General features: G+C 38.8%; 1 protein-coding gene across 1 annotated transcript; it reads right to left on the reverse strand.

Moving 5' to 3' along the window:
• Window positions 1-546: 546 nt before the first annotated feature.
• On the reverse strand, window positions 547-10,835 carry alkal1 (ALK and LTK ligand 1). The gene is made up of 5 exons (XM_042516622.1): window positions 10,775-10,835; window positions 9,647-9,928; window positions 5,690-5,743; window positions 4,941-5,024; window positions 547-611 (listed from the first exon to the last, which is right to left on the reverse strand). Exons 1-5 carry the CDS (start codon window positions 10,833-10,835, stop codon window positions 547-549), a joined length of 546 nt encoding a protein of 181 aa, XP_042372556.1.
• Between the last annotated feature and the right edge of the window lie 484 nt (window positions 10,836-11,319).

An 11,319-nucleotide genomic window follows, 5' to 3' on the forward strand; every position in this document is an offset into this window, starting at 1 on the left:
AAACGCTTAACTGTGGGATACAAGAGGCACTGTGTTCAAGTGCTCATTTCTCAACAAGATAGATTAAATGTCATATTAAGTTTTGGGAATCCTGAGTTCAGAGAAACAAATGGGTAAAATCTGTTTCAATCCCACACTCTACATGAGATTTCCCATGTGCAAATTCAGAGAACCAACACAAACCTTAAATACAGATTAAATCAAGATTGAATATGTAAGAGACACTTCCTGACAGTCAGGTGCCTCAGCATGTCCAAGAGCAAGAAATCTATACTCTTAAAGCATTCAAATGTTGAACAGATGCACTATAGACATGTCTCTGATTATGTCTGCATCAGTTGTCTTCGGCTGCAATTCAGACACATCAGAATGAATTCCTTCACGTCTTGCTGAGAGAAAATAATATTAAATTATACAAACAAAATTAACATATGTCTGTCTTAATTTGAAATTTTCAGTGTAACACATTAGAGGATGTTGCCAAGGAACCAGCGTGTACTGAGTCCCACCCAAGAAGAGAAAAACAACTTTACTCACATGCAATATCTACGACTGCATGCAGAGTGGACTCATTGCTAATCGTGTTAGCAATCTTGCACATCTTTTGTAATCTGAAAAAAAAGAAAAGAGAGGGGAAAAGGCCATTAATATGTTAACTTAGTACCACCCTTGTAATAAAGCCTGAAAATATTGCCTCTCTAAATAGCTTGATTCTTGAAACTGGAAGCAAACAATAGAAAAACTTTTTTTAAGTTTCAAATGCTGTATTCTGTAATACAGGTCAGGTATTTTTGACTCTGATGTTTAGAAATGATGCATATATATGTACAGTATGTACTAAATAGTACTCAATACATAACAGTTCAATCAAAGTGAGAGAGAAACTAAGGAAAAAGACATAAGAGGCAGTGCTGACATCAGAGGTGTTGCAATTAAAGTTGCAGTCTTCCTTTAAGAGAGCAGCTTGTAAGTATACAATCGCTCATGTTTTCTAATAGCATCATCAGTAACATTAGCATGAGAAATTAACCATCCATTCAACAACACTCTGCGTCACCCCAGTCCAACAGATAAATATTGATGGTGTCCACTATGTCTTCCTGTCTGGCTAAAACTAAACTACCTATAAAGTGTGGACTGATGCTCAATTGACTGCATCAGATTAAAAAATGTACTCAGTCCTCTAGAAAGCCAAGTCTAGCAATGCATCTTTGACAAGGAAGCATCATCTGGAATCATTTTCTGATGTCTGCTTAATGACATCCCCTTATTTCCTGAATGCAAACATCTCAGTTTGAAAACTGTGGTTGTAGGTCATGGTGCTTCTATGTCAGCGTAGGAGTTGCAAGTTTATAACAAGGTTGGAGGAAAAAAAAGGGAAAATAAACATATTCTGCTACACATCACAGGATAGCTTTACACATTTGTAGTGGTTTAAATAGGAGATTTATTAATTCATTAGCAATTAATTAAAATAATTCATTCATTCATTCATTCATCAATACCAAAATAAGTTACCATAACTCATAAAGCAAAATTATGACTCAGAAACATGAATTGGTATAAAGATGAAGTGGAGTAATGGGACTCAACTTCGGCTATCAGGAACAATAAGTTTACATTGAAAATTAGAGTTTACAAACCTCGGTGCACCACCCATTAAAGAGAAAGGTTGATAGCCCACTTTGCCTTATAAATCAATTTAGTCTCATAATTTGAAGTTCTTTTTCCAGGTGTACAGGGACCTGACATTATACACACACACATCACAAGATCAAGTCTTTATAAATGACAGTTTTATTAAACTACTCACTACACAGCAAAACTACTACTAAAACTACAAATGAATAAGTTTAAGAATCAGTTGGGATAAATGATGAAACAGTGAATACAGCAAAGACACAAAGTGAATAAAATGACTAAATGAACAACAAACTCATAAATGAAGCAACAATAAAAATGAGGGGATGAAAACCAGTGAGGAACTGAACTGGATGTGACATCTGGACTCGATCAGGTGCACTGGATAAGTGCAAGCAGATGAAAAGTTAAGATTAAAGAAAGGTCAATGTCAAGCATTGATCAACAGTAAAGAGGCAACCTATGCTATAAAACATGGAAGGACAAGATAAAGAAGAGGCCTGATCAGAGAATAACCCATTATTGTATTAATGGGAGATCCTAACTTAGATCTAACACTTCATATGTGTCCCTATCATTTGAGAGCATCAACCCCATAACAGCACACCTTCCTCAGAAGTCTCGATGCCAGGGAAACGGTTCGCTCTGGAAGGTTGCAGTGTGGCCTTTGTGAGGACACTGGACGGGCAGCTTGGCTACGCTCGTGCAGTTCCCATGGCTGGCCTCAGTCGGTTCAAACGTTGCAAACTCGGCTTGAGTTTGTTTCCTCCATCTCTCTCTCCCTCCATGAACAGCTGGATCATCTTCTGACACCTCATGTGGCTGAGATGAGATCACGATGACAGCTTATCAGACTTCGTCTCATTCGAAGTCTCTCTTTGTCTCACAGTCTCTCTCGTGCAGTCCTCTGGTTCTAATTCATCATTTAGAACATGTGAAGCACGGGCTGTCTCCAAAGTTACTCTTTCAAGGTAGATAAACAGCAGCTCACATCATCTCAGGGCTGCAGCACAAGCAGGCACCCCCTCCTCCTCCTTTGAGGGTGGGGCAAAAGCCCAAAAAGCCAAAAGGCCAAAAGTGCAGAACCCAAAAAGCCAAAAGATCTAAAAGACCCAAGTCCTTCGACTTCACTGGGGTTATAACTACTGTGAAAAAAAAGGGTGTGATGCTTGACTGTCAAAGCGGGAAAAATACACTCCTCCCTTCTCTCACTTCTACTGATTTAACTGTCTATTTCTTCCTAAAGTGTTGATAAAGTTCACTACGGGCCTTCAAATCTTCAATATTTGAAACCATGACGCTCTCCTCTGCTGATTGATACCAAACACTTATGAGAAAACCAAATAATTATTTGGCAGATCATTAACTAAGTAAAACAGTATTAATCACGCTTAACAAACGACACATATAACATAATGAATATGTGTGAAACTGAGTAAGTATAATACCACAGTTTCAAAACACTCTGATATAATTAAAGGCTGTTAAAGATCCTATTTGAGTAAAGGTATACAAGTATTAGCATCAAAATATAACAAAGTATAAAAGTAGTTAATATGACCCAAAGGTCTATCAACAAAACCTATAATTAGAAAATCACGAATTGCATGATTACAAAACAATATACCATCTGTACACAGCAGTGTAAAGGAAGGATGATTAATATACAGATCGAGGAGATGCATATCAAAATGCAAGTCTGTACTAAGAGTCTTTCCATTCAGTGTGTAGCACGTTGCTGGCAGGGGGTTACCAAAGGTCACACCCCTCCACACACACACACATACACACACACACAGGCACAGCTTGTGTTTGTGACTTTGGCCTCAAAATCGGCATGTAAGCAAAGTTCCAGTTCTGTGGGTATGAGACCTCCACACAACATTTCAAAGTATGTTTTACTTTGAATCCGAAAAACAGTTAATGTGGTCCTCTCTTTCAGTCTGGAGATGTGCGGGTGTGTCACATGTTGGTTGTGCAACAAAGACATAAATTGTCGGTTTCTATGATGTAGTGATACTTTGTATCTCCTTGAGTCTTTGCAGTCTTGCCCCAAATGAGTCATAAGTTAATTCAAACTGTCGGTCGGGCAATAAAATCTGTCGTAATTTAGTTCTGCTTACCCCACGGTTCATCTAAGGAATCTCCAAAAGAAGTTTCAGTTTTGGGTAGGCATTTGAATATCTTCTTATCAAGAGTTGTCCTCATCATCCACTACACCTTCATGATCCGAAAAACTATTCAATCTAGACATGAGCAATATTGGATTTACTGGCGATATCTGCTTAGCCGATATAACAACTCATTCGGCCAAAAACGATATAATCCATATATCTGATGAGATTGAAAAAAAGTGCATAAAGACAAAACCCGTGACCTAATGTTTTTGCTACAGTATATTAAAAAAAATAAATAATGCAGTCTTTTAGGATGTTCTTATTGCACACATTGACATTAAGATAATGTTTCATTTTATTTAATTTTTTTTTAAAGATTATTATTTTTTTGGCTTTTGCCAGATAGGACAGCAAAAGCGTAAAAGTGGGAGACAGGGGGGATGACCTGAGCAAAGGGCAGAGGTCGAAATCGATTCCACAGCTGCTGCTATGAGGAAGTCGCCTCTGTATAACGCGCGCCCGGCACCCGCTCTACCAACTGAGCAACTGGGCACCCCATTATGATTATGATTTTATAAAACAACAATGAACAAACAAACAATTATTGTACTGCCCTAAACCCAGCATGTTCAATATCACTTGAAACCCCACACATTTTGTTAAAGAACAATGGTCTGCAAATAAAAACCCTTTTCCAAGGTTGAGGGGTACCTAAAAGCCTCTTAACTTGTTTTTAGTCTAAAGTTTTTCTCTATACCTTTAACTCCTCATGACTAAATATTCAACAATCAAAGTTAAAGTAAAAAAAAAAACTCCAAACATATAATTTATTAGTTCAGCATTCAAAAACTCCAGCAGGACTGGATGGGTGTTTGATTTGGTTGACACAGCACCACAAACTGTCTAAATCCTGATTGGTGTGTGTAAATTTGTGAGATTTTTCAGCTAATTTGAGATAAGTAAGTAAGAAAAAAAACTGCTCAGTTGAAATAATCTAACTTCGACAAATATTATTTTATTCATGTGGAAACAAATCACTCCCAGTAAAAAGCTAACAGGAAAAAAAAATCAACATCCTTAGTCCTTTAAAATATAATACTTGTGGTGATACAGAATGGCACAACAGACCTTGACCACATTGTTAGAAAAAGAAGAAGAAGAAGATAAAAATGGCATACATACATGCTGGTCTTGAGCAATCCCTTGTGTTGTGATAAAGTCTACGAAAGTGTGTTCTGCACTCCGATGAGAACTTGACTGGTCCTGCTTAATAGAAAAGGTCTTATCAGGCAAGATGAAAGATTTCAAGGGCTGTATTACATATTTAATGATATATACTTTTGCTGGTACTGTATAGCCATGCCTAAATTCACAGTGAATTTGTGACTAATCACCAGAAAAAGGATAGATCACAAAGTGAAATTGAACAGTCATATATACAGCTACAGCCAGACAGTCAGACATTGTTAAGGAGTCAGGGTTCAGCTGGACTTAACGAACAGAGTTTCTGCCCCAACATTTAAACTTCCAGATTTTCACACCAATTATGTGATCTACTCACAGGACCTGAGACAAATAATCAGCTTAACCTTGCACTGCCTTCAACTTAATTCTGTCGGCTTTAGACCATGTGCTGTTACTCTGCACTACTGCCCTACAGCTAAGCCAGACAACCCTCCTTTGACCCACAGGAGCACCAGTGTTCATGAAACCTCCAAGACTTATGCATACTGTATGCTGGCTTACAGCAATGGATTTCTCAAAGGGCCAAAACAAAGACTTGCCAGCCGAAGGTTGCATGAGAAAAGTGCCAACTACGCTGTTTACAAGATGAAATACAGTAACTGTGCAATTTCTGGAAATGACATTAGGGAAATGCAATCAAGGCTGAAACTTACTAACAATGTTGTCTTTAGAGGTGATTTTCTTACCTGTGAAATGCTGAATGAATTTGCCTTTCATGTTTACATCTCTAGGAACAACGTCTGGAAAAGAAAACCACTGTTAGCTTGTCAATTAACTTGCCAAAAGTTACACAGTAATCATGATGATATACTGTCATTGCCAAAGTCACCCTCCCCCTGCATGTATCATTGTGAAGGGAATTTCTCAAAAAATTAAAGGGATAATTTGGGTTTTCTGAAGTGGGGCTGTATGAGATACTAATTAGTAGTCAGTATATTAAATACAGTAAATGGTGGTCGGCACAGACAGGACAAGCACCCCAGAAGCTCAGCAATGCATTGCCATTAATTAGCGTTAGCAGAAAAACATATTCAAGCCCCTTTAAAAAAATAGGTCTCCTAAAAAAAATAAAAATTAGCATTGGTCAAGCTGTTCTTGGTCAGTGATTTTGTTATCAGACACAGTCACAAAAAGGCACATATGGTGGTATGATACACTGCCTTGTGGTGTCCCTTTAAAATGCCACCGGAGAGTGTCAGTTTGCAACAACGCACATAACAATGTAATATAAGGAACTGGAAAGTCTCTATAGGGCGGGCAGGATGGGAGGATAATGGATCCAACAAGTCCTGGACTTTCACCTGAGAGCCTGCTGTTTACTTCGCATACGAATATGGAGCCAAACCATAATGTTTTTTTGAAACCTAACGATGTGCTTTTGTTGCATGAGGAAATAAAAGTTTTTTTCAAGTTTATTTTGAAAAGGACTGTAAACATCTAACAAGCTGAAACTGTCTATATCCTGTGAAAAGGGTAGTATTTCCAAAAGACACAGTGCATGTTGACAGGTGTGAATTGACATGACATCAACAACAGACGCAGGAGGATTCCTAGTACTTCATATATAGACATGAAAGTCCACTGACCAAGCAGCAGTATTTGATAATTTGGGAAGATAATTTGTTGAATCAGTCAAATCAATATTTGCATTGCTTTAGCTTGCTGTCAGACAGCCCTTTCCTTTGGGGCTACACCTCTCAGCCTTACAACTTTCATTTTCCTATGCATAAGCACACCTGTGTTACACCAAAGTTCAGTTAAATGTTTCTAGGTGTTAAGTGTTATTTAATCTGATGGTTTGGTACAGCAGTGCTCTTCAACAGGTGTCTCTCTTATTTGGCGATGGTTTTACACAACCCTCTTGAGATAAATACTCACTGCAAATGCAGAGTTGTCTCAGTCTTGCAGGTGGAGTGTTGATGTCTATAGTCAGTGCAAGTAGCCACAGAGGTTTTTAATTTGTTTTTGAACAGGCCACAAAAACACAAGCACGCACCCTCTTAAAAATCTTGAGTAGGTTTTTTTTTTCAATTGGATTGCGCCACAGCACTTTCTGGCCTGAACAGCTAAGCTGCAGCATCGTACAGTGCACGGCACAGTTGGCCGTTTTCGAGTAGGAAGATGGACATTATACAGTTGAGAAAATATAGTGCTAAAGGAAAAGGCAGTGCAATGAAAATATTCTAAACGTAGCATTGGCTTAGACTGGTATTGATTTTTATAGGTGCCAATCCTCATACACAGCAATACAATGCAGAGCTTTTGTGGTGATAGTCCCATCTGCATCTCCAAACAGGTAGAAGCCAACAGCCATCTACTGTATGTAATACATAACCTGAACTATCCCTTTAAAGTCAAAATAAAGATCTGTGTCAACATGTGGCAGCATGATTATCCATTATCATAATGATTAGTATCACTGATGATTTGAGGCATTTAAATGATTTTAAGCATGTAAATAACCATTATTCATAGTGAATATTGTAGTATTCACCTCTGTGTAGTACTTGTGGTACTTCTGTGATGAATCTATACCCTTACACTATTCTCTATAAAGATTTGATGTCAGTGGAAGTATTTCATAAGGTCTAGATGGGGATAAGAGCATCAGTTCTCCCCCATTCCTCTCAATGGCCATGCAACCAACACACAGAGGTGTCTGATAACACTCTGGCCACACTAACAGGCTAAAGAGATTATTGTATGAGAGTTAAATGCTCATCAGAATAAGTCCATGCAAGCAGTTGCTGGGCTAACATTACATTAGCCCCCAGACCCTGCAACATGTAATGCTGTAGCTGCAGTAGGAGGCTGATTAAAGATAATAATGTAGTCAATTTAAAAGCCAGCTTGGAAATTTAAATAACTCAAGATATACAGGAAAGGAAAACCAAACCAAATGAAAAGGATAAACATACCTGTATATATTTTACCTATTTAAAGAGTGATAATGGTAGCCTGGATTACACAAAGCTAGCCAGTCTTGTTTGTACTGTGTTACCCTTCAATAATAAATACATGTCAAGAAGAATAAAATACAAAAGTCTAAAACTGCAGTCTCAAACTTATTTCTAGTGCCAAACATGTGAAAAGAGTAACCTTAACAGATACAACCAGTTATGAAATAAACATATTCCCTCATATTATGTCTGTATTATCATAGCTGTCAGTGTAATGACACAGCCGTGGCTCCTGAGAAACATGCAAACACAATAAAAGGGCAAAACACATCAAGGTTTACAGATGTATCTCCTTCCTCCTCACTGTGTTCAAAGCCATCTATCCTTACGTGAACATGAATCTTTTGGTTGTTTCACACGCAGCAGTTGCTGATTTGCAGCTTTTAATATCCTCAAAAGATAAATTCCATCCAGTCAGTGGTCTGAGAAAGGTACTTTTCCAACTGCATAAGCTGGGGCTGAGACTTTGAGCTTCGTGATGCCTGTGCAACATCTCTAAAACACGACCTAATTGACAGCGATGGAGGAGAGAATCTAATGCTACAGATAAACAACACATCATGTTCAGCTGGCTCTTAATAAACTCCCGTTGCACAAACCAGTAAGGGCACAATCCTTACTACCGCAGGTAATGTTGCGTGTCTGTTGCAGCAATAAAACTATTACTGTGCTAAAAAAAATGGGTAGCTTTTCTCGATTATAGTTTGAATTGGGCAAACCCTCTGTCTCGGATCTCAGATAATTGAAAAGGAATGCATCAAAGATTTTTTTTTCATGACTTAATTCCTGTCTGGGCATAATTTTTTCTTCAAGCCAATAAAGGCGGAGCTGCACCAAGCTCAGACCACAAATAGGCCTACGGCTCAACAACCACTTATTTAAAGAGAAATTAATCAAGGATTAATTAAAAAAATATTGACGGTCAGTTTGTTTTGGTAATATTTATAACAGTAACATCAGTAACATGCTCTAAAATGTTTAAAGTCTCCCTGTCTCTTTCCATAATCAGTCGAAAGGAGTAGCAGCAACTTTGATACAGCGCTGTAAACTACATGAATGTGACTCAACGATGACCAGCCTCTTTTCTCTGTTCTGCCTGAGCAGAGATGCTCGCTATTGGAGATGCTCTCTGGGACGTCACAGTGTGTTTGTGTGCGTGCTGGGTGGTCATCATCATTCATGTTTGAGATTCCACGGTGAATCACACTGAATGAATCATTCACAAGTTTGGCGCGACGATGCCCCTCCTACATGAGTTCCGCGTACCTATCCACATATCTGTGCATCAGTAAATCACAGTTTGACTGAGGAAGGGACATGTCCAAGACGTGTGTCATTTCTTTGAAGTAAGACCATGATAAATGTAACATAGCCCTTTTTTTTCTTACACAGGGTACATGCATAAATATATTTATATCGTGTGTAACTCTACGTTTAACTACTTTAAATTGAGTTGGACAATAACGGAGGAAAAGGTGGAACCATTTATGTACAGAAAAACGTTAATTTCTTTAACATTTATCCTTAATTATCATGCAAACACTAAGTTCCATTCATCCAAACTAAAAATGGCTCCTAAAAAATGCGTACAGCACAGACCAGACCAATGACAGCTGTCTCCCACGGTAAAATGGGGATTATGCTTTCATCACCAGGACCTAAAAATAAATCTTATCAGCTTACCTATGAGTCTACTGTTATCCAGCCTAGGAACATAGAAAGGCTTTTCACGGGAGGAGAACTTCATGTCTTGGGCTGAGGTGAAGAGTCCACTGCTACAGCGCTTGGACACGGCTTTATCCCGTTGCTGGCTGTCTCTGATAACCTGTAAGATTAGATCCAACAGGGTCCTTCTTTCTTTCTGCCTGAGGTCCTTGCTGTCCATACACTGGCCCGAGGTAATGAGCAGAAAGAAGATAGTCAACAGTATGTGCCATTTCCTCTCCACCTGCATGACTTCACTATCTGAAAACATAAGCAATAACTTTTGTTAGAATAAAACAGACTCAATAAAAAAATCCAATAGCCAAAAAGATAGCTGTACACCTTAACAGATTTACATTTAAGATCCTTCACATTCCCAAAATTAGTCTAATGAAAAACCATGTCAAAGGTAAGGTCCATAGCTTATAAAACTGCAATTAATCACCAGAAATGTTCTGGTGCAACCCACTTTACGCAGCAGTCACACTCGTTAAGTTTAACACTCGTAAAGCATATAGTTAAAACATATAGTTATTCTAACTTTAGACTTACTAGTTTAGGAGTTAAAGATGCTTATGTGCTTGAGAATGGACACTGTTGTCCTCAGCAAATTCTTCCAGGCGTCGTCTGTGGTCCGGATAGGAGAGAGAGAGTACAGCCGGCAGATTGTGCTCACCACCGTCTTTCTTCAAATAATGCGTCCCTATTTATACGAGGAGCCACCTTCTTGAAGGTAATACAATCGATTTCGTGTGGGTGGTAAAGCAATGTTGACATCTTTGGTGCAATTTCTTCCAGTGGCATTGGCTCACTTTGCCGTACGCCCCTCCTTTACGCACCGAAACATCCCCTGTCATAAGTTTACAGGACTATTCAGCTCCAAATAAAAATGATCCTTTCCACGCAAAGTAATGTTTTTAACACTTGAAAAAGCCCCAATGTTATTTCCATTTAAAGAAAAACCCGAAACAGACCGTGGCGCGGCAGCGCGCAGGAAAGGAGTTTTCCAAATGGACACAACTTGTTGGATGTTGGCTGCAGAGAAGAGAAGAATCTGTGGCCTGTAAGCTTCTAGCTGACCTGTCAGCTTGTCGATGTTTTGCTCACGGATGTCGGAGTCTTGTGACCGCCTAAGCGCTGCAGAGAATGCGCCTCCAAGAGCAACCATCCGGCAGTTTTCCACTGTGTATAAGTCCCCTTTAAAGGCAATCAAACAGAAATTCCAGCGTAATGTAAATAAATGCAATAATTAAAAGATGAATAAAGTCTGCAGATTGGTCCATACTTTAATCTGTCATTTATAGTGGCAATTTATCTGTCGAGATGTAATTTGGTACAGGCGGCTATACACCGCATTTACACTTTGCATGCAACCCATTGCATTATCCAGTATATTAGACAACAAACTCATCATAACTAAGACCCCCAAGGAAGGGGTCACCTTAATGCTCTCTCATTTGTTGCAGAAAGAGTTGATGTGGTTCAAAGATGCTTGAGGCTTGTTAGGGACTGTTCGTTATTTATGAAAGGGGAGGGGGTAGTGCAAAAAGGGGGGCGGGGGGGGCATGTCAAATATTTTTTAAGCAGTGGGGAGGGACTTTTATCATTATTACATTTGTCTGGGTTTAAGGCAAGGGCATTCAAATTTAAAT

The sequence above is a fragment of the Plectropomus leopardus genome, chromosome 3 (assembly GCF_008729295.1).
Source record: "Plectropomus leopardus isolate mb chromosome 3, YSFRI_Pleo_2.0, whole genome shotgun sequence".
NCBI lineage: Eukaryota > Metazoa > Chordata > Actinopteri > Perciformes > Serranidae > Plectropomus > Plectropomus leopardus.